General features: G+C 42.5%; 1 protein-coding gene across 3 annotated transcripts in view; it reads right to left on the bottom strand.

The window, feature by feature from the left end:
• Positions 1 to 23,790, bottom strand: part of LOC138787271 (protein mono-ADP-ribosyltransferase PARP14-like) — a 93,447-nt gene that overhangs the window by 58,969 nt on the left and 10,688 nt on the right. For all 3 annotated transcript variants that reach the window (XM_069964493.1, XM_069964494.1, XM_069964495.1), the window contains exons 3-9: positions 21,756 to 21,783; positions 16,201 to 17,387; positions 15,149 to 15,403; positions 13,184 to 13,408; positions 11,823 to 11,889; positions 9,653 to 9,796; positions 1,554 to 1,613 (exon numbers count right to left, since the gene is read on the bottom strand). In XM_069964493.1, the coding sequence (XP_069820594.1) occupies positions 1,554 to 1,613; positions 9,653 to 9,796; positions 11,823 to 11,889; positions 13,184 to 13,408; positions 15,149 to 15,403; positions 16,201 to 17,387; positions 21,756 to 21,783 (1,966 nt within the window). The remainder of the gene's footprint in view (positions 1 to 1,553; positions 1,614 to 9,652; positions 9,797 to 11,822; positions 11,890 to 13,183; positions 13,409 to 15,148; positions 15,404 to 16,200; positions 17,388 to 21,755; positions 21,784 to 23,790) is intronic.

Here is a 23,790-nt window from a genome sequence, read left to right as displayed (position 1 = left end):
TTGATCCAATGTTTTCCTAAGGAGACTGCTGGATTATCCTGTATGCTGAACTGAGGATGTATGGGGTATTTTCTTTATTTATTAATGGAATGCTCAGCATCATCCTTCTCTCGAGGCCCTATTACACGGGAAGATTATTGTTCAAAAAATCACTATATTGTTCAAATATAAACAATAATCTATTTGTGTAATAGTTTACTAATCATTCGTTTGTAATTTGTTCGCTAACCGTTCACTAATCGTTAAGTGTAATTACACATTGTTACTTTTGCTGGGATCAGATAGAGTAAACGATTGTAGTAATGAGTGTAACTAATGACTATCCTTCTGTGTAATTTGGCGAATGATTTCAGGTACCTCTCATTTGCGATCGTTTATCGTTAATCGTTAAAAATAATTTAGTCTAACTCTTATAGGACCCTTAGGGCCCTATTACACATAGTGATAATTGGCCAAATCAGCCTGATTCGGCCAATTATTGCTCCGTGTAATACAGACAATGATCAGCCGATTAAACAATCATTGGCTGGTTGTTTCTTTTTGCCCAGACCTAAAATCATCGGCCGCCAACCACGCATCACTATGTGTAATAGGGATGCATGGCAGACAGCTGACGATTGCCTAAACAGTTAATATATTACCTCCCCACGCTCCTGGTGTCCTCCTGTACTCTGTTTGTGTCCTGGAACTGCCCGCATCTTTAGAGTGGGCTGTCTGAGACGACAGGCCACTCAGCCAATCACTGGCCACGGCGGTCCCGGAGCGTGGACAGGTAAAGTATTAATTGTTTGGGCAAGGGCGGCGCAGACATCGCTAAATGTGTCTGTACAGTCCTTGCTTAGTGATTATCAGGCCGTGTAATAGGCCCAGTAAATGAGTGTCGATCTAGCAGATCGGCGCTCGTTTACAACATTGATGGCCATTGGCTTATGTAATAGGACCCTGACACAAGTGCCGCTTGGTGCTGAATTTACTGTATAACCAGGATTGCCCAGATCTTACATGAAGTCTATATCACAAATCAGTTAAAAATTGAACATTCCTGTATACCCCAACTATTGGTGTGACTTGAAGCAAGATTTTCTAGAGACCCTTCCTATACTGTCTGTAAATAGTACAGTAGGATGTATATGATTTATGTCACCTGTAATGAATGAGGCTAAACCAACAGAGATATGTCATAGACAATTACAATCTCTAGGAAGTGAAGGGAGTTACAGGGGAGGTGGTGACTGAGAAGGTAAATTGTGGGAGATGATACGACGGACACTGACATAGAGATAAAAGGAGGGTGTAATTAAAATATTCTGAGCACCATAATAAATTCTAAGACCTTAAAAATTATTTATTTTCAGGTCCACTTCTCACATTGGCTGAAAAGCTCCATCAAAAACTTCCAGACACTGCGTGTGTGATTCCTGGGGATTACAGGGTATGACCATGCTGTTATTATATTAACCCTGCTTGTGTATTCCATGGTTGTATGATATAATGCTTCTGTTACTGGTTTAGCCATGCCTTACATAATCAAATATACTTCTGATTAGGCTTACCATGCCGAGCTGCGCTTAAAATACTTTGTCCGGCTGCTGAGAAAATAGCATGAGCGACAGCTGAAAAGGATAGAAATATAAACATAAACACAGTCACAAATACTAAAAATTACTGCATTTTATACATATTAAAGACTAGTAAAGAAAAGAAATGTTGTGCTTGAAAGAAGCCAATTACTTTTTAGAATTACAAGCTTTTGGCAGCAGGTGTTGGTGTGTGTGCTACTTGGATGAATATAACTGCAGGGGACTTAAAGTTCTGCGGGGAGGGGGGGGTGAGAAATCAATTTGGGCAAGGGTAGGGGGAACATAAAGACATTATGCTTACCGGACCCAGGGCCGGCCTTAGGGTAAATGGCGCCCTGTGCGAAACCTTTTTTCGCCCCCCCCCCTTTAATGTAACATAAAGCTCCTTCAGCCTTCTTCCCCCCCCCGGCATTCACACATCTACCACCCTCAGCCCCCCCAAACAACTAACATAACGGTAACGATAACTGAACAATAATTATGACACGCCCCTTTTAACAAGCCACACCCTTTTTTGCAAGCCACATCCACTTGGCCATGCCAAAAAGGAACTTACTGAGCATCAACACAAGGCCGTGCCATTTAGTCTATAGTCATTATTATTATTTGTTATTATTAAGGGGTCTCAGCAGAAACCTGGATGAATATAAACACAGGTATACAGCTATGCTCACACTAAAGGAGTGTATATACAGGTATACAGCCACTACAGGACGTGATACAGTTATGCAGTACATAGCTGTATACCTCTACATACAAGTCCTGTAGTGTGTACATAGCTGTATACGTATATGTACACATCCTGTAGTGTACACACTACAAGACGAGTATTTACATGTATACACCCATGTACACACTACAGCTGTAGGAGCAGTGCAGACTAGGAAAGCTGCGTGACTACCTCTGTAGGAGCAGTGCAGACTAGGAAAGCTGAGTGACTACCTCTGTAGGAGCAGTGCAGACCAGGAAAGCTGAGTGACAACCCCTGTAAGAGCAGTGCAGACTAGGAAAGCTGAGTGACATCCCCTGTAGGAGCAGTGCAGACTAGGAAAGCTGTGTGACTACCTCTGTAGGAGCAGTGCAGACCAGGAAAGCTGAGTGACAACCCCTGTAAGAGCAGTGCAAACTAGGAAAGCTGAGTGACAACCCCTGTAAGAGCAGTGCAGACTAGGAAAGCTGAGTGACAACCCCTGTAAGAGCAGTGCAGACTAGTAAAGCTGGGTGACTACCTCTGTAGGAGCAGTGCAGACTAGGAAAGCTGAGTGACAACCCCTGTAAGAGCAGTGCAGACTAGGAAAGCTGGGTGACTACCTCTGTAGGAGCAGTGCAGACTAGGAAAGCTGAGTGACAACCCCTGTAAGAGCAGTGCAGACTAGGAAAGCTGAGTGACAACCCCTGTAAGAGCAGTGCAGACTAGTAAAGCTGGGTGACTACCTCTGTAGGAGCAGTGTAGACTAGGAAAGCTGAGTGACTACCTCTGTAAGAGCAGTGCAGACTAGGAAAGCTGTGTGACAACCCCTGTAAGAGCAGAGCAGTGCAGCTGGTACAGCGGTTTCATTTAATATATCAGCTCATTCCTCACTCATCAGCCCAGTGTGTGTGTGTGTGTGTGTGTGTGTGTGTATATATATAGAGAGAGAGAGAGAGAGAGAGAGAGAGAGACGCTCATCTCAACAATGCTAAGTGCTTGACTTGCTCAGCACTCTGCTCATCAAGCCGTTTGCCTGTGAGCGCTGCTCTGCTCCCGGCCACCCCTCCCAGAAAAAAGCTGGATCCAATCCTGGGAAAATTCAGGATTGGATCCAGCTTTTCCCTGGCACCCAGGGTGAAGCAACGGGGAGTGGAGCAGCGCTGAAAGGCAATTGGCTTGGAGAACAGAGCGCTGCGCCAGCGATTCGCTCATCTTTAATAAATATATAGACACAGTATATACACATACATACAGTACATACATGATGTGTGTAGAGGCCAGGCTTGTATATAAGGCCCCAGGCCTCCCCATACCCCTGTTGCTGGGCCTCTCCCCTCCATCCAGCCAGGCACAGCTCTGCCTCCTCTATGAGAGGAAGCTCACATCACACACATCATGGCTGCCCTCAAAGTGATGTCTACACACACATCATACATAACACTGTCCCCAGCATCCTCCTCAGGGGGTAAGGGGAGCACTGCTGCATCAGATTCAGGAGGCTGGGAAAGCTGGGTGACAGGTAATGATCAGCCAATATCCTCCTATATACACTCTGTCTGGTTGTTTAGTAAGAAAGGAACAACAGAATGGCCGTACAGAACACTAGGAAAGCTGGGTGACCGGCAGGAGCGGTCAGCAGACCCAAGAGAAAACATAATATAGTAATTACTAGCAATGGACTTCATATTTCCTACTCATATCTCAGCATGCCTGCAGCAGCCTGTATCTCAGCTTCCTCATGCCTGCAGCAGCCTGTATCTCAGCTTCCTCAGGCCTGCAGCAGCCTGTATCTCAGCTTCCTCAGGCCTGCAGCAGCCTGTATCTCAGCTTCCTCATGCTGCAGCCCTACCAGGGTGAGCTCCATCTCCTCCCTCCAGAACATACCTGTAGAGCCCCCTGCCGGCCCGAGGCTCCTCCCCCACTGCGGATGGTGTACCTGGTGCTGAGCTGTGCAGTGCTGGGCACAGTAGTCCATTGTTTGGAGCCCAGGCTGTGAGGATGGAGCGCTGATCCCCCTCCTCCTGCCTCCTCACAGGAGGATGAGAGAGACATGGTGCCGCCCCCGGCCTGCCACACACTGCCCCCCTGTGGTGGAGGACACTCAATGCAGCTTCTGACACAGTGACCCGAGGCTGGGAGCTGTGCGGAGTGACATGTCACCTGCTGTAATGTGCAGCGGCCAATAGGGAGGAGATGATGGCGGGAATCCACGCAGCAGCAGCATCAGCATCTCTGCAGTGTCCTCTGGCAGAAACACAGCACATCTAACTTCTATTTGTTGTTAGATGTGCTGTGCAGCTCTCTGCCAGAGCGCCCCCTAGCTGGCCGGGAGTGAGGCGCCCTGTGCAAGCGCACAGGTCGCACACCCCAAAGGCCGGCCCTGACCGGACCTCATACCCACGCTGCACTACATCACTGGCTCCCAAAGCCCACCAAATGTTTATTTCTTCTGGGTACATCATGACCCGGCTGACATGTCACTGAAGGTGGGATTTAGCCCGCTCAGCCAATCAGTGACTGCAGTGGTGTTCCACCCCAGAAGCGGGTTGCGGTGAAGGTAAATATACCTTCTTTATTATGTTCCCTCCACCCACAGACAGAAATGATCCGCCCCTCCCTCTCCGAACTTCTCCTTTAAGTATCAACAAGAAATAGTGAAGGAAAAAGGACTATTGTGGTGAGCCCAGCATATTATACAAAAAGCTACTTTATTAGATGATCAAAAAGTGCAGAGTACATAGAAAGTGCAATTATTAAGTGTGCAATAGAGGTGTGAATGAGTTATTAAAAAACATTTAAAAAAAAACACCAGGCCCCTCAGGACAGGATGCTGCCTCTGCACAACTAGATCCTGCATGTCGAGCATCTGAGAAAGGGACACAGCATCTCTTTCCCTTGAGATTATAGCTCCGACGGCATGCCACACATCGTTGACATGCTAAGACATTTCTAAATCTGCCAAATTCATCATCCAAACAAGGGGGTATATTCCCTCCTGCCTCCCAAGTCCTAACCTTGCTGCCGTGCCTTACATCGCATGACAACGCCACATTTGTGACCTAAGGCTAATTGTTCATCAACTACATATATCACCATATGATTCTCTGCACAACCAAATATATATGAAAGAGCTTATCATTAGGAGCTATCCTGGGACCTCTGCTAACACAGACTAAAGGCTGCACCTGATCATCAGATTGTCTACACTACACTCTAATAACCTACATCAGGACCGATCAACATTCTCTATGGAACATCAACTGCTTCCAAGACCATTTTCACACTAAGATGGTCCTCCAGACCACCGAAACCATAACACTTCCATGATACCTCCCTGATGAACCTCTGTACACCACCGAGGGGAAACGCGTCGGAGTAACTGGAAGAAGTGGAAACTTGCTACACACTCCTAATATCACAGGAATTGTAGATAGCACATACGATAGCATATACGAATGTTATGAGTCATTATTGCCGTGTACTGACCTGAGACATCATCCTAGTCTCCTAACTCCCCTTACTGCACAACCGATCGGTGCCTATTTTACTAAAGCCATCGATCTGACATATATACTTTCTTGACAGCCTACATACCTCTATATGACGAATCAGTGCAGGGCCAGAAACCGTCTGGAGGAGGGACGCCTTACCCAGCGGTCCCTCAACTAGTATAGGTAGGGTATAACAGGGTCACCTTACCCGACAGCACCCTACCTTTTTTTAATAACTCATTCACACCTCTATTGCACACTTGCTTTTTGTATAATATGCTGGGCTCACCACAATAGTCCTTTTTCCTTCACTATTTCTTGTTTGTACTACAGACTTGTGGGAGCCACATATAGAATTATTCAGCCAGGTACCATCCTCCTTTCTTACTCTTTAAGTATCAGCTTGAAGTTTGCCAGGACAGAGCAGGCTTATTTAGTGTTGTAGTAGCCCAAGTCAACTGTTAGCTTACAGTTTTTTTAATCCTCAGCTTTTAAGACCCATAGTGTTTTTATTTGTATGAATTATACTGTATAAGGGTTTATTATTTTATCATGTATTGCAAATATTTGTGGGGCAAAAGAAAGCAACAAAATACATTTTTTTTTGTTAATCTTTTTTTTTGTTCACCATATGGTAAAAATTACATGTTGGGGGGGTTTCCGGCTCTTTTTCTTGTGGCACCCCTTTTTCTTGTATACCCTGTGGCACCCTGGTTAAATTACCATTAATAGGGGTTCCCTACCATTTTGACACTGCATAAACCAGTCAGTTGACCTCCAGAGCAGTCTGCATGTACTCTATATCAGGTACCATTCATCCATCCATCACATAATTTGTCATTATGCCAGGCCCCAATGTACATGATGTCACAGTCTTCCTCCCTGCTAGCCTACCCACAGCCCTGTTTGGCAGTTCCACGGCCTTGACGCAAGTCTGCATGTCTCCCCGACCACAGACAGATTTTACACTGGGGTCCACTGACTTAGGTTATGCCATTGCCGTCTGCCAAACTAGTTTCAGTTGGTATGGCTTTTCTAACTTTTGAGACAGACTGTAGATGTTTCTCTAGGCCATAAATATAGCCCAGCTAGAAAGGCAACATTTTTAGTATAGAGCTCAAAAAATACATTGACACACATTGGGGCTAATTTACTAATGTTGTTCCGTCAGAAAAATTATGGATATTTTTGTCCATTTTCTGTCATTTTCTGTGGCTAGATGTTACATAAAACCTTTAGTGAAATATTAAAATGATTACTAATAATGCATATCTCCTTGTGGCATTATATAAGTATGCTTGAGTAGGGGGGTAATATTGCGGTAATAAGAGAGGCCATAAAGGGTCATAAGTATGAAGGTGGACATTATTACAATAAGTAGAGCATCATTACTAAGGGGACATTAAAACTAAGTTGGAGGCACTAAGGAGGGCATTAGTATTTAGTGGGAACCCTAAAAGGGGCATCAATTTTGAGTAGGTGCACTAAGAGGGCACTTTAATTGGGAGCAGTGTTACTGGGCGGACACTAAAGGTTGCTATAGTTATGAGGGCACCAGGGGCAGCAGAAGGCATAATGGTGTGTTTACACAGAAAGATTTATCTGACAGATTATTGAAGCTAAAGCCAAGAATGGAATTGAAAAGAAGAGAAATCTCAGTCTTTCCTTTATGACCTGTTCTCTGTTTATAGTCTGCTCCTGGCTTTGGCTTTAATAATCTGTCAGATATCTTTCTCTGTAAACACACCCTAAGATAGTACTGTTAATAGGACAGCAGAATGGGAAGTTTGTGTGGAGGGAGAATACATTACATCTGCATGAGAAACTCCACAGAGATAAGTGAACTGACCTGTGAGTTACTGGATGTAACTGCACTGTAATCACTTGCATGGCCTGCAGAGCCTGTGAAGTGCTGGTATCTACCACTACAGGGTCACTGTATGGCAATATTTATATGTGTATGGGGGGGGGGGGGGGTCTATCAAACATTAGTCACACACAGGTCGCAAACTGACTCCACACTAGAGGTAGTGTATTTTACCACCTAATGTGGAGCCAGTTTGTTCTGTGGATCGGAAGCATAGCATCCAATCCATAACATTTAAGTAGTGATGCAATAGAATCACTACTTACCTTCTGGGGCTGTACAGTAAGGAGCAGTGCATAGCACACCGCTCCTTACTGTACAGGACCAGGGAATCCCCTCATAAAGCCAAGATTCACTGCTCTATGCAGCCTCCCACCAAGAAACAGAAAGCTTCTGCTTTTGAGTGGGATATTCAAAATTCCCTGGCTGGGCTGCCAAGGCTTTCCACCTAATTCTTTCCAGGCTGCCAAGAAAGAATTAGGTGGCAATGCTGAGCATGAGCATTGTCACTTAACTCTTATGGGGCCAGACACTATGCAGCGATGTGTAGACATTGCTGCTTAGTGTTGGGCACACTAGGACCCGCAGTCTGGCGGACTGGGCTGCATAAATAAGTTTTAGTTTATTAAAAAGTAACAGTGCCATGGCAGCAGCCTGCTTAATCAGCCGCTGAGGACTGCTGCCATAGTTCACATTGTGCTGTGCTGCGTACCTCCCAGCCCCCAACCCCCCCTTTAATCTAGGCCGGCGCTCAGTGCTGCATACATGACCGCTCATTCATCCTGCCCCAAACACCCACCCCCTAAGCAGCGGTGTGGTGATCCTACATCCTGACCTAACTTTCCCCCCCTAGCAGTGGCACGGTGATACTCCATCCTGCCCCATCCCTTTCAGCAGCAGTGCGGTGATCATCCATCCTGCCTCCCCCCTCCAGCAGCAGCACGGTGATCCTTCAACCTGCCCAAACTCCCTCCCCACAGCAGCGGTGGGGTGAGCCTGATTGCCCCCTTAGCCCCGCCCACATCACCACTTAGGCCTCCTCGATGGCCATTGAAGCTGGGGGCCTAAAGGTCTAGGACTCACCCCCTCCAGGTCCACCCCGCCCACAATAATGACTGCTGAGGGGATGGGGCCTATGTACTGATGACGTCACGGAAAGGTGGGACCTACTGTGGCGATGTGGCCGGGGCTAAGTGGCGCTGCGGCCATGAAGCCCTGCTCAGGCAGCACAATCCACAGATGATAAAAGATCACTTTTTACTGAAACAAGCACCATGACATATGATAAAATAAGGTATAAAAACTGCAAAATTTACTCTTTACACCTGTGCAGAGAAGTCAGAATGCAAAAAGGGGGTGACAGTATCACTTAAAGTCTTTCTCGGTTGCGAGGGGACTATGTATCAGGGTGGTTTGGTGATCTCCCCACTGGGAGGCACTCCTTGGCAACAGGTTTTCCCTCCCTGGAGGGATATCTGGCTATTGGGAACTGAGGCTTTTTTTTTTTTTTTAATGTGCAAATGTATGTTGGCATACCAGACCATATTGAAAATACTTTTTTTCCTGATCAGGAAATACTGAAGGCAATTCCTGATGATTTCCTGAAGGTAAAATCAGATTACTGTCAGTAAGTTCTGATGCTTTCCTGAAGCCTTTCAAGGGCTTCGATCAGGATTTTCTGACAGTAAAACTGGCACAAACATTGAAAGGGGGCCTAAGTCAGCTTGACAAGTATGAGACCATTTTGGGACAATTCAGAGACAAATAACCACAAAAAATAGACTAGGCTTACCCCTGATAGTAAATGGCACTTTCAATAGACCAGCCTATTCTTGCCATAGAAGAAATATACAGTGCACAGAAAAATCCCCTTTTGACAAATCTCCCAGATAGTGTTTTTTATGTACTAAGAGTATGGTGATAATATTCAGACACTATTTGGTGGTGTGGTGGTATTATTTGTGCCTATGCCCCTGTTAAACACTAACAATTTCTTTTGGTAATGTGCACAACTTGTACTTACTATCATTGTTCCAGTGAGAAAAGTTTGTAGAGTTTACTATGACATCTGTAGATTCCTTTGTTATATCATTGTACGTCACAGATAAAGATAAATTTCCAATTTTCACTTCAGAGTGTTCACCAATAGATATTTTTGGAAAATCAACTGTAAAAAAAAAGACCAGACTTGAGGCACTGATGTTATACTTTACGATTTAAAGAAACTGGCAGAGTTCACAAGTACAATATAGTTAGAGTGGTCATTTTTGGTTACTGTATATAGGGTTAAGTGATTAACACTTAAATACTCACAAATGCTCTCAAAAAGTTATGTAAAACAATTTACATAAAAAAAAAGATCAATATTCAGAGCTGGCCTCAAGTACAAACTATCTTTATATATAGATCAGTTATTAAAAACCCAACTTAGCAGACCCCCAATCTACCTTCTATCCTGGGAAAAGGAATTAAATAGAACCTTTTCTGAATCGGAACGCACTAAAATACTTAAGAACTCTCAGGGATTCTCTACATGTATCAAAATAAGCAAAAACCACTTTAAACTCCTATCACGATGGTATAAAACGCCAGAACATCTCTTTCGGATGGGTCTGTCTGACTTGGCCCCATGTTAGAGATGCCAAGCAGAAAGAGGCACATTGTTCCACATCTGGTGGCAGTGTCCCCCTATTGCAGACTATTGGAAAAAGGTATAGCGCATCATGACGGAGGTTATGAACACAACAGTTACCCTAACGCCAGAAATAGTCATGATGGACCAACCTTCAAAAGATATAGCGCTGCATAAGCAGTCCCTAGGGGCACACTTGATTGCAGCTGCAAAACTCCTCATACCTCTACATTGGCTGAGCCAGGAACCACCCACCGAAAAACAATGGACTGATAAGGTAAATCAGATTTCTCCCACACAAGAGACAAATACCTCTAGACCTGGACCCCTTGGCTAAAGTATAGAGTCTCACACTTTGCACAGGCCGAGAAGGATTGTGATGGAAGGGCATAGCTGTCAACAGCTAGATACCTGGGAATCCCCCCCAACCTCACCTACCCTCTGACCCCCCCACCCCACACCCTTTGTTTGTCGGTGCTGTTAGTAAGTCTGTCTTCCCCCCCACACATACACACACTTTTGTTAGTTATTACAAACATGAGGGTTCTTGCGACCACCAAGAGGCCTCAGGCTCCACAGACCCATGACATGATTCAGCGTACCTTCTCTTCATGTAAACTGATATATCCGTCTCTGTGGACCTGCAATGCTGCAACCCCCCCCCCCCCCCCACCCCCTCCCTAACTCCGCAAACAGATTGTTATTTTCCCATAACGTTATTTGTCTGGATATATCACTGGATTGCCATAATGCTATCATTTGTTTTTTGTTTCCCATATTGGTACATACCTGACAGTTTACTGTTTATGTTCGTTCTATAAAACTCTTAAATAAAGAATTGATTATAAAAAAAAAATCAATATTCAGGACATGTGTCAGAAAAGTGTCACCGCTTGCCAAATATGGTGTTGAAAGCATCTGCAAAGTAACTCTTTCACACCACCTTTTACTGTAGCTTTCCCTTTAAGTCAGTCACTTACAAATCTTAAGTGAGTGGAATTTTCTACTTTTTGTTTGTGCTGGTGCTAGTAATCTGGGCCAGATCAACTTATCACATTATATTGTATCAATCATATAGTTTTGCCAAATATTCACACGTCAGTATTTTTCATGAGTATTTACTGATCAGCAAATACTAAATCCTTAGCAACCCATTAATTTCTGTGACACTATTCATATATCCTGTAGATTTGTGGATCCGTAACGCAAAAAAATAGAAAAGGTTGTAATGCAGTCCGCAATTGTGAAACGGACACTGCAATAGAAGTCTACGAGAAAGTGAAAAATTTGCGGAGAGCACAGTGCAATCTGCCAAACCAACTGCATTTTTGTGACTTCACCAAGCTCATTTTTCTGCCTCCCCGTTTTTTTTTAGAACTACCCCTTTAATTTGTGGATCTGCAATATATGGAGCACACTATAAATCTGCAATATATGGAGCACACTTCAAATGCAATACGAATGTGGATAAAAATTTGCGGATCAAGATCTCATCTTTGAAAATATGCTGATGTGTGAATGTGGCCATATTTAGTCATTGTAATTTGTAAGAAACTATTACCCCCATCTTCATTGCAAAGGTGAATGCGGTCATTGAAATTCATTTCCAACAGTTTTTCTCTACAGACCTAGTAAAATATAGAACACTGATATTAATTCACATTCCTAATAAATTACTTCATTTATTCTTAACATGAAAATAAAATAGCAGCTGCCTAAAAGTAGCAATGCTGCCATTAGACAATAACTGCTTACTAACATGATATTAAAGTGTGCCTGTCGTTATAACTTTAAAAATCTAAACTAAAAGTAAATGTGATATAAAGCAAGTTTGCAATTTACATTCATTATTTATTTTTTTAGCTATCATGAAGAATACAGCACTTCCTGTTTTCTGACTCTTTTTTTTCTAAAAAAAACAGGAAACAGTCAGAAAACAGGAAGTCCTGTGTATCCACATGTAGAAGGCAGTCACATGAATGACAGATATATTGAGCCATGACTCTCTGTACTGGACGGAATTTCTGTGTTTAGTCTCTTTTTTTTTTTTTTTTTTTCAACCAGCACAAGTCAGAAAATCTGCCTTCTGGAGACTGGACCTGGATTTCTGGTAAGTTCAGCTTTGTTTTACAGCATGATAACAACAAAAAAAAGTAAGGGATGTATATTGAAAACTTGCTTTATAGCACATCTACTGTTGATTTAGCTTTTGAAAGTTATAATGACAGGTACATGTTAAAGGTATATTTGAAGATGGGAGTGCAGAAAGCTATGATACAGAAGAATCTGTCCCTGTCCCTGTTTCTAGGCATATGAGCATTAGGCACATATCTCCAGAATGTCACTTCTTTGTCTGCATATTCATCAGGAAACCTAGAAGGTTTTCTCACTGTCCCAATGTCCACTACTTCCACAAGGCCTTATTTAGGCTAGAATGTTGTATTAGTATTTACTTATTTAGTATTAACCTGGGGTGGGTCCAAATTACAGATGGGGTTCACAGTTTAATTTGACTTTTGGTCCAACTTTGGCTTTGGTTTACATATACTGATAGGGAATTCTTAGTGTGGAGAGAGCCAGTAGGTTAGGAACTGACTGTACTCCACACAATTTATTACCCTCCGTGCTGTCCATCACAAATGCTAATCCAGGACATGTTTACCTTTTTCAATTCTTATCAAATTGGGACAGAGATTAACATGAAATCATATAATCTTCTGGTGTATTTGCTATGAATATTATACAATACATTACAATAAATAATATAATTATATTAAATTTGAGTCTGCTGTTATAGATGATTACCTATATTTTACAGATAGAGTATATTGGTAATTGTCACATTTGTACTCTTGTTTTAGTACTACTTATAGTTTACTATAGAGAAAAACAGATAAATATTATGTAACAGCCATCACTTACATAGTAAAGACTTTTATTTTCTGTGGGAATCACAAGCTCAATTTTCTTCACACTTGTGTTTGGTTCTCTATCCACAAAGGAGTTCACTTCTTCCCCAATGATACGTGTGGCTGCCTCAGGGGGATAACAAAGTCTCTTTCCAGGACCTATTACTGACATAGCCACAGAATGCAACTGCTTAGCTTGACAATAGTTGAGAGTATCACAAATTCCTTTCTTCAGAGCCTGCAAAAGACAGTACTTTCTAAATACGTTCTTAGGGCCAGTTCACACAGAGTAAAATCCGTGGAATTCCAGGGTGTAGTTCTCTGCTGCGGAATCCCACCTGCCGTCTGTTGCAATGGGACGGCTTGCGTGCCTCTGCTTCTGCCGCTCTCCGCTCAAAGAATTGACATGTCATGCGAGCCATCCCATTTAAAGAAATGGCAGACGGGATTCCGCTGTGGAGAGTTCCTCCGCAGAATTCAACCGATTTTACTCTGTGTGAATGCACCCTAAAAGACTAATTCAATCCATATTTGACCTATACAACAAGCACATGCACAAAAATCATAGGGTCCACCTTGAAGCTGTGTCCCAAGTGATGGGTTGGGGGACTGAGGTGGATGATCAATGGGGGGGCGGGGGGGGGGGGAGTCTGTCTGGAGCAGGAGGAGGAAGTACGGTGTGCAGACTAGCTGCAGCATTTAGTCTATTTTCATTATTAAGGAGTGTTAGCAGAGGCGGCGGGGGTGGGTGTCAGGGGATTAGGCACTATTATATTCAGGGGCACAGTAAGTGGCACTATTATATTCAGGGGCACAGTGTGTGGCATTATTATATTCAGGGGCACAGTGTGTGGCACTAATATATTCACAGGGCGAAGTGTATGATGCTATGAGGACGATGCTCCGGCCAATAATCATTTAGTGAAATAGCACCTGTTAAAAGACCACGATCAGCCAACATGCACAATGTCTACTGATCATGGTCTTTTAACAGGTTGAGAAATCACAATAACGAAAGCAATGGTCTAATGCACGTCACCCCACACAATAGGTTTTGGTTGCAAAATACTGACCAAAGTACTGAGCAAAAAAACTGTGTGTGAACATAGCCAAATATTAAGTAACAGACATCACTTACATTGTAAAGACTTTTATTTTCTGTGGGAATCATCAGCTCAAATTTCTTCACACTTTTGTGTTATGTATTGTCTATATTACATTTCATCAAGTGTACATTGCATTAAGAGTGTACAGTTCATTATACCTAGTTGGGGGTGAGGGGGCACAGTACATTATACCTTTTAAAGGGGTCATTTAGCAACATCATAGAGAATGAGGATCTTCTGCAAAAGTGAAAATCCACTCAATTTCAACAGTGTGAGAATACAGCCTTAAAATGATACAATAATGAAAGGGGGGGGGATTTCATTTTCATCAGGGGATGTGAAATAGAGAATGAACTCCTGGCAGATCTCTAGACAGGTGAGTTACCCCTAGACCACAACTCCAACACATCTGGGTTCAGAGATGTAACTATATCTGAGTGTTTCTTTCAGACATAAACTGCCTACAGAGGACTGATCTGCCATCAGACACTGGCTGACAACCAAGCGAGCAGGAGGCCGGGCAGCGTTGATTATTCCTGAAGAAGAGGGAGGAGGAAGGAGTGGTGAGGAGTGCCAACAGACCCCTATTACCGGACTAAACCCCTCTCAAGGATCAGCGCAGGTGACAGGTAAATATCCAGATAAAAGAGAGCTTGTTCTGACTGTAGTAGATATCAAGCCTTGTCAAAGTAATGTATCAACAATAGTGTTTGATAAAAGCTTTTAATAAACACTATTGTTGATACATTACTTCGGCAAGGATTTCCTTCCCCCTGCTACCTGGTGCTGCCCCCTGCAAGGCGCTGCCCTAGGCACCGGTACACGGATGCCTAGTGGTAAATATGGCCCTGCAAAGATGATGTAGAACATACCTTCACAGATGAGCCATCAGGTCCATCCCATGGCTGACATGCAATAAAAATGACATGGTCACAGTTCAGTGAGTAGCTATCACCAGTAACTGGCATCACAACATGTTCTCCACTTTGCAGACTGGTTTGATGACCAAAAATTGCTGAAAACAGTTTGGAGAACTTATCTCCTCCTTTATTTTTCAGCCCTTTTGTTACATTCAAAGCTTCAAGTTGTGGTTTGGTAGAAAGCAGAGGTGCTATAAATGCCTTTGCCTATAAAAGAAATACAAATCCAAATACTGATTATTTGGGTTTATGACATTTTCCGGCCCTTAATTGCAGAATATGATGCATAGTATATTGTTCACTAAAACATTTTTAACGCATTTCATTTTTTAGTCAAGGAAAATGAGTGACAAGCGCTTTTAAGAAATTATATTTTCATGTGAACAGGAGATGGGAAGCAGGAGTTCAAAGTTAGGTGAAAGCTACTAGTCTAACATTAGATACAGTTCAAAGAGAAATAGACTGTGGCACTTCTCAGTTTATTGCAGTCTCTCTTAGGTATCCCTAAGCAAGCAGTGACAGACTTTTTCTTAAACTAGATTATATTATATTTTGCTGGTAAGTAGGTTTTACAAAAAAGTTGGCTTACACGTGTTTGCTTTCAAAACTACAGCCATACATTTTACAAATGTAAAATTAAGTGCATTGTCCTCTTTTAGCTGTTTCTGCCCAAAATACATCTGTTTATTCATCCTTGTATCTGTAAATGGTCCAAAATATGTCCAAAATTCAAATAGCTGTGTTTTGGGCTATAGCTTTTGGCCGCTGTCCCTAGATTTAAGTGCAATTTTTTATTTAACACAGCGTCCGTTGTTTGATACTAAAAACAATGGCAGTTTTGAGCGCCAAATAACGGCCATTGTTTTTGCATAGTGGGAACATAGCCTCATACTGATAAAATATAAATAGTAATGCATATACAGTATAAGGAATTCTATCACCAACGTTTCATTTGTTATTGCTACACATTATGCATAGCAACAGGTTTTTATGGACAAACTTACTTTTTTATTTTCAAGGGTTCCAAGGCTCACTATCAGCTGAAGTACATCTGGTAGCTTTTCCATTGGACTCTCTTTTTTCTGACTGTCTCCATCTTTGTAAGCCCCCTTATCACATGAGGCATGTGTTCTCACTTCTTTATTATTGTCATTGATGCTTCCAGACTTCATCTTAGGTGTGTCTATACCTTCTGCCTTCTGGTTTATGTTTTCAGCGTCACAAATGAAGACCTGGCAGCCAAATTTCTTTTCAACATCATCTAATAGCGTTTTTCCTTGGTTATTAAAAAAGCGTGTTGCCCCATGCTTAGTCATACAAAACTTATCAATCTGCTTCTGGCTCAATGTTTGGAGTACAATTTTAGATCTTTCCACCTCCTCACGTGGTCCAACCAAAGTTACAGTTTGACTATTGGCCTTTAAAATCTGAACATTTACTGATAATGCTCCAAGATTACAGCATTTAAGCAAATCGTCTAGGTTTTCTATCAAAATCTGATTATTCAAAGAAACGTCCTCTTTAATCTTTTTTCTCTGCTGTAACAGATCTTCACATTCCTTTAAAGCTTTTTTCACTTCTTCAGTAAAACCCACAATGGTCAGGATTAGATCATCAGTGTTGTCATCATGCTGAAAACCTATTTTAATATGTATGTTATCCGTCAGTTTATCCCACATTTGTTTCCAAGGTCCTGATGAGACAATATCTTTCTCATTTGCCTGAATTCTCATACTGCCAAGCAGAAGATGTTTTTGCAAAATGGCTTCAGCTTCATTTAGAAGATTTACAGAAGGAGCATATAGACAAAATCCTCTGGAAACATCCAAAATCACCATGCCTTTAAGTATGTCACCAAATAACTTTTTGGAAATATCCTTACTTTCCCAAAGAGTAAGGAAATCTGCTTTAGCTTTTGAGATTTCAATTTTGCGAACTTCAACTGAACTTATTATATTCTTGATCTTCTCACGTAAAGCTCTGATTTGTGATATATCTAATTTACCAGACAATACCAGTTCCCTGTTCTCACACTGAATTGTTAAGGATGGAAAAGCTTGACATAAGGCACCAATTTTATCTTTGACCACTTCATACTGAAAATTGTTGTCTAAGGGCACAAGAGAATTAATCTCTTTCAGTCCTGTGGATTGTGAAGGTATAAATGATTCTTCTAAACTTGTTAAATTACCTAATACAGAATGAAAAATATTGCATCTGTTAAAGAATGTGAGCCAGTTCACCTTTAGACTAGATGGCCCTGATATAATAATAAATAATCAGATATTAAATAAGACAATTTGTATTAAATCTTTGTTACTTTATGAATAAACATGTCAATATGAAAAACACCTCTAAATACTTTAAGGCTGGTGTCAAACATTGATCGGTGCTCATTTGCAGTGATTTCATGCTAAAATGGTACAAGTGGTTCGGGGGGGAAATTGAAATAATCTGCTACCAAGTGGACTGTCTCAGTCAAAAAGAAAACAATCTGACACCACTGCATATTGAGAGTATGTAGCATGTGGCTTATGCAGTTTTCTGGCTTTACACACAGTGAAATCAAAGCTAAATATGGCCATAAGTTTCAGTGAAATAAAACATGTGAACAGATGAAGAAAAGTCTGTATTTTCCAAAAGCAGGTGGTAAATAATGAGCATGATTATTTAGATGGTCATAAATAATCAATTACAGTTGTTCTATACTGTGTGTGCAGCCTCGGACTGGGCCATCAGGGACCCGGGGAAACCCCCAGTGGGTCCTTTCCCCTCCGATGGGCCCCCAATGGGAGGCTTCCTGTCAAGGTCCGGGGCACTGTTAGCACAAACCCCTATTCCACACCTCAATCAGTGCCAATCAGTAGTGTTCACCTCAGGATAGCAGCCAAACCCAACAATCCCTGCCCTTAACCCTTTGAGGACCAGGCCCAAAATGACCCAGTGGACCGTGCAAATTTTGATCTTAGTGTTTCCGTTTTTCCCTCCTCCCCTTCTAAGAGCTCTGGCACTTTCAGTTTTCTATCTACAAGCCATGTAAGTGCTTGTTTTTTACAGGAATAATTGTACTGTGTAATGGCGTCTTTCATTTTACCATAACATGTATGATGGAACCCCAAATATATTATTTATGAAGATATAAATAGGTCGTAAAAAAGAATGCAATATGGTAACATTTGGGGGGTTCATGTGTCTACGTATGCACTATATGGTAAAAGCGACATGATACCATTAGGGATGGTCCGAACCGAGTTCGTAAGGAGTTCGTACGAACCCGAACCATCCGCAATGATTACCGCTGTCTGCCCGCTCCGTGCAGCGGGTGGATCCAGCGGAAGGAACGCCTGGAAAACTGGGATACAGCCATAGCCATAGGCTGTATCCCAGTTTTCCAGGCGGTCCTCCCGCTGTATCCACCCGCTGCACGGAGCAGGGCAGACAGCGGTAATCCAATGCCGAGCGTTCGGGTTCAGCCGAACCCGAACCTCGGCGGGTTCGGACCATCCCTAGATACCATTATTCTATAGGTCAGTCCGAACACAACCATATGCAGGTTACACAGATTCTCTAATGTTATATATATATATTTTTTTATGAAATCCTTTTTTTGGCAATTAATTATTAATAAAATGGGCCTATTATGATTCTTATAACGGTTTTATTTTTTTCACCTACGGGGCTGTATGGGGTGTCATTTTTTCCACCATGATCTCTAGTTTTTATTAATACCATATTTGTGAAGATCGGACTTTTTGATCACTTTTTATAGATTTTTTTTTATATATAATGTAACATAAAATCGGTAATCCGCGCACTTTTTTCCCTCTTTTCGTGTACGCCGTTTGCAATTATGCTTGTTATATTTTAATAGATCGGACAATTACGCACACTACAGTATAGTATATGTTTATCTATTTATTTTTATATATTTTATTTATATAATGGGATGGGGGGATGATTTCGGCTTTTATTGGGGGAGGGGCTTTGGGGTAGTGTAATAGTGTTTTGAACTTTTTTTTTTTACACATTTGAAGTCCCTTTAGGGGACTTTTACATACAGTACTATGATTGCTCACACTGTACAATGCTATGCCATAGGCATAGCATTGATCAGTGTGATCGGCGATCTGCTCATTGAGCCTCCCTGTGCAGGCTCAGTGTAGCAGATCGCTGATCGGACCGCACGGAGGCAGGTGAAAGACCTCCGGCGGTCCGTTTCAACAAATGGTAAGTGACAGGGGACTCCCCCTGTCACTTACACTTAAACGCCGCGGCCGCGCCGCAATCGCTGCGTTTAAGGAGTTAATGACACACGGCAGCCCGATCGCTGCAGCATGTCATTACCGGTGAGGTCCCAGCTGCTCACTACAGCCGTCCCCCACCCCCTATGAAGCACGCTCCGCTCCTGAGCGCGCTTCATAGCGGGAGAACCACCCAGGACGTACAGTTACGTCCAGGGTCGTCTGGTGAAAGACTTCCATGACGTAACTGTACATCCCGGGTCGTCTAGGGGTTAACTCCCCCATGACCTCACTAAGCTGAGCAAAGATTTTCAAATGCTGCCCTCCCCCACTCCCCGTCCCACACAGCTGAGGATAGTGCTTTCCCCCTCCCCTCTAATCGATACTGCAGCTCTACTCAGTGAGATCTCAGACACTCTCACACTGGATGTGATCTCTCCAGCAGGTGTGGTGATGTGACATCATCACGCTTGCTGGAGGATCTGTCCCCCAGCTGACAGGCTGAAGGAATGAGCAAGAAGAAAGAAGATAGATATACTATGGGGGTACATAACAGCAGGGGGCATATACTATAGGGGCACAGAAGAGCAGGGGGCATATACTTTGGCGGCACATCAGAACAGGGGGCATATACTATGGGGGCACACTACAGCAGGGGGCATATACTATGGGGGCACATCAGAGCAGGGGGCATATACTATGGGGGCACACTACAGCAGGGGGCATATACTATGGGGGACACACTACAGCAGGGGGCATATACTATGGGGGGCACAGCAGGGCAGGGGGCATTTACAATAAAGACACAGCAGGGCAGGGGGCATTATTACTATATGGAAGGCACAGCAGGGGGCATTATTACTATATGGAGGGCACAGCAGTAGGCATTATTACTATATGGAGGGCATAGTAGGCGGCATTATTACTATATGGGGGCACAGCAGGGGTCATTATTACTATATGGAGGGCACAGCAGAGCAGGGGAATTATTACTATATGGAGGGCACAGCAGGGGGCAACATTAATATATGGAGGGCACAGCAGGGGGCAATATTACTTTATGGAGGGCACAGCAGGGACAATATTACTATATGGGGCACAGCAGGGGACATTATTACTATTTGGGGGGCACATCGGGAGGCATTATTACTATATCGGGGGCACAGCAGGGGGCAATTTTACTACAGGGGGAACAGCAGGGGACATTATTACTATATAGGGGGCACATCAGGAGGCATTATTACTATATGGAGGGCACAGCAGTGGATCATACATACAGGGGTTACCCTATGGGTGGAAATAAGGGGAGAAAGTTGCTGGAAAAGTGTGGAGCCTAAAATGTTTGATTGGCAGGTTCTCTGGTAGGGGTGCCCTGAAGTGAAAAGGGTTGGGAAACATTGCTCTATGCTATAATACACACACTGCTTTTTCATAGCAGAGTTTTACTGTAAATCTGCAGAAATTGTGTGGCAAAATTGAATGAGAAAATAATTCTTCTTGTGAATACAGCATTAGAAACAGGAGAATTCTCTACACCTGGTAGTTTACTAAAAGATAAAGGAACTCCTCTCAAGGTTGATAAGAGACCCTGCTTTACTTAGTAGGTCAGAATACCCCTTTAATGTTTTTCTAACTGTACCAGAAACCAGAAACTGAAAGCAGTGACAAGCTACATTTCTGAATGTGAGAATACTCCTTCAAATAATGTATGTGTCACTCTGTGCTGTTTGCATATGGTGTCACAGAAACAATTGTACAAGTGACTGGCAGTGAGCTAGCATTGCTGGTCACATACATGGCTATATGCAAAGTGTGCTAATGTCAACAGTTTGGCACTGTTCACATCTGTATATGTAGGGTGGGCCCCTAGAGTCAGTTTCCCTGGTGGGCCCAAGGTACCAGTCCTACCTTGTGTGTGCACTGCCGACCAATTTCTCATTCACCTCAATTGAGCGCATTATTATATTGAAAATGTGTTATTTTTACCTCAAAATTACAGCTGTATTTTGAACTGTATGAACATAGCCTAAAAGGGAGTGCTCAGATTGAAATTTTAAGGTACAGTTTAATTATTATAGAATTAAATGTTCTGCTGTGTTTTAATATCCTCCTTGCTTTAATTTCTTGATCAATTTTGGTGATTATAATACAATTATCTTGAGAGTTACTCAACTTTCCATTATAGAATGTGTAAGCTCTATTTGTTCTACATTATAAAACAAAGTGCAAGAACAAAACAAACATCAAACAATGCTGTTAGTGCTACACTACTGCAATTTGTATGCAAACTGAACGGTAAGCACCATCATCTTACTTACCAGCCACTTCTAGGGATTGCATATTTGTCTGTGAAATAAATAAATAAAATCATGTCAGCTGACATAATTCTTATGCTTCTACTATTTTACTATTAATACATTCATTCTCATATTTAAATTAACTTTTAATTAAAAAGATTTTTAAAGTTTAAAAGAATTGCCCACCTGAGATTATAAAAAAAAGAAAAAAATGCTCTTCTGTCCCCTTTACAACTGTCAAATGCCAAATGCAGGCCCTGCTAACATTACATTAATCTGATGGATAGATGTTGGACTAAAGTTTATAAGGTATTCAAACAACATCAGTCGGTAGCTACAAAAAGGTTTTTTTGGCTTCCAGGTGTTACTAAATAGGTTATGTCCGACATATTCTGAGGAGATGCTCGGAAAACAACTAACAAAGCAGGTTAAAAACAAACCAGACAAAGACCATTTTCGGATTTTTTTTTTTCCCAACCGTATTACAGCTGAAGAAACAGCATGATATCTGTGGACATTCTACACATTCTTCGGTGTATAGATTTCCAGGAGGAATAACAAGGAAACCGAGTTCTAAGGAAAGCTGTTCCAGAATAGTTTTCTTAGCATAACTTTAAGGGGGATGTCCAGCTAAAATTGTTTTCTTTCAAATCAATAGTTTTAGAACGTTATATAGAGTTGAAATTTACTTCTATTTAACAATCTCAAGTCTTCCCATCAGCTGCTGTATGTTCTGCAGGAAGTGGTGTTTTCTTTTCAGTCTGACACAGTGCTCTCTGCTGCCATCTCTGTCCAAGACAGGAACCGTCCAGAGCAGCAGCAAATCCCAATAGAAAACCTTTCCTGCTCTGGACAGTTCCTGTCTCAGACAGAGATGTCAGCAGAGAGCACTGTGTCAGACGCATGAAATCCGCAGCTAATCCGCAATACACGTATTATTCTTATTATTATTAATACGTGTATTGCGGATTAGCGGCGGATTTCGTGTGTGAGACTCCCGGTGTATTGACCCTAATAGTTATTAGAGATAAGCGCGGGGGGAGCACGGACAGGTAACTAGTGATAAGCAAACTTGCTGAATTGCACTAAAGCAGCTTAACACCTGCAATTACTTAGCTCTTTTAGTGTGGTTCGTTTAAGGTTCGGACAAATCCAAACTTTGATTAAAAATCTTCAGCAAGCGTACCGAACTATTAAAAAGGTTGCTCATCTTAAATAGTTATGTATCCTGCCTGTGACTGCACCCAATCACTGCCGTGTTCTCTTCTGTAATAGCTATGTATCCTGCCTGTGACTGCACCCAATCACTGCTGTGTTCTCTTCTGTAATAGCTATGTATCCTGCCTGTGACTGCACCCAATCACTGCTGTGTTCTCTTCTGTAATAGTTAAGTATCCTGCCTGTGACTGCACCCAACAACTGCTGTGTTCTCTTCTGTAGTAGTTATGTATCCTGCCTGTGACTGCACCCAACAACTGCTGTGTTCTCTTCTGTAGTAGTTATGTATCCTGCCTGTGACTGCACCTAATAACTGCTGTGTTTTCTTCTGCAATAGTTATGTATCCTGCCTGTGACTGCACCCAATCACTGCTGTGTTCTCTTCTGTAATAGTTAAGTATCCTGCCTGTGACTGCACCCAATCACTGCTGTGTTCTCTTCTGTAACAGCTATGTATCCTGCCAGTGACTGCACCCAATCACTGCTGTGTTCTCTTCTGTAACAGTTATGTATCCTGCCTGTGACTGCACCCAATCACTGCTGTGTTCTCTTCTGTAATAGTTATGTATCCTGCCTGTAACTGCACCCAATCACTGCTGTGTTCTCTTCTGTAATAGTTATGTATCCTGCCTGTGACTGCACCCAATAACTGCTGTGTTCTCTTCTGTAGTAGTTATGTATCCTGCCTGTGACTGCACCCAATCACTGCTGTGTTCTCTTCTGTAATAGCTATGTATCCTGCCTGTGACTGCACCTAATAACTGCTGTGTTTTCTTCTGCAATAGTTATGTATCCTGCCTGTGACTGCACCCAATCACTACTGTGTTCTCTTCTGTAA

Source organism: Dendropsophus ebraccatus, chromosome 3 (assembly GCF_027789765.1).
Source record: "Dendropsophus ebraccatus isolate aDenEbr1 chromosome 3, aDenEbr1.pat, whole genome shotgun sequence".
Taxonomy (NCBI): domain Eukaryota; kingdom Metazoa; phylum Chordata; class Amphibia; order Anura; family Hylidae; genus Dendropsophus; species Dendropsophus ebraccatus.
This window is presented reverse-complemented; position numbering and strand designations above follow the sequence as displayed.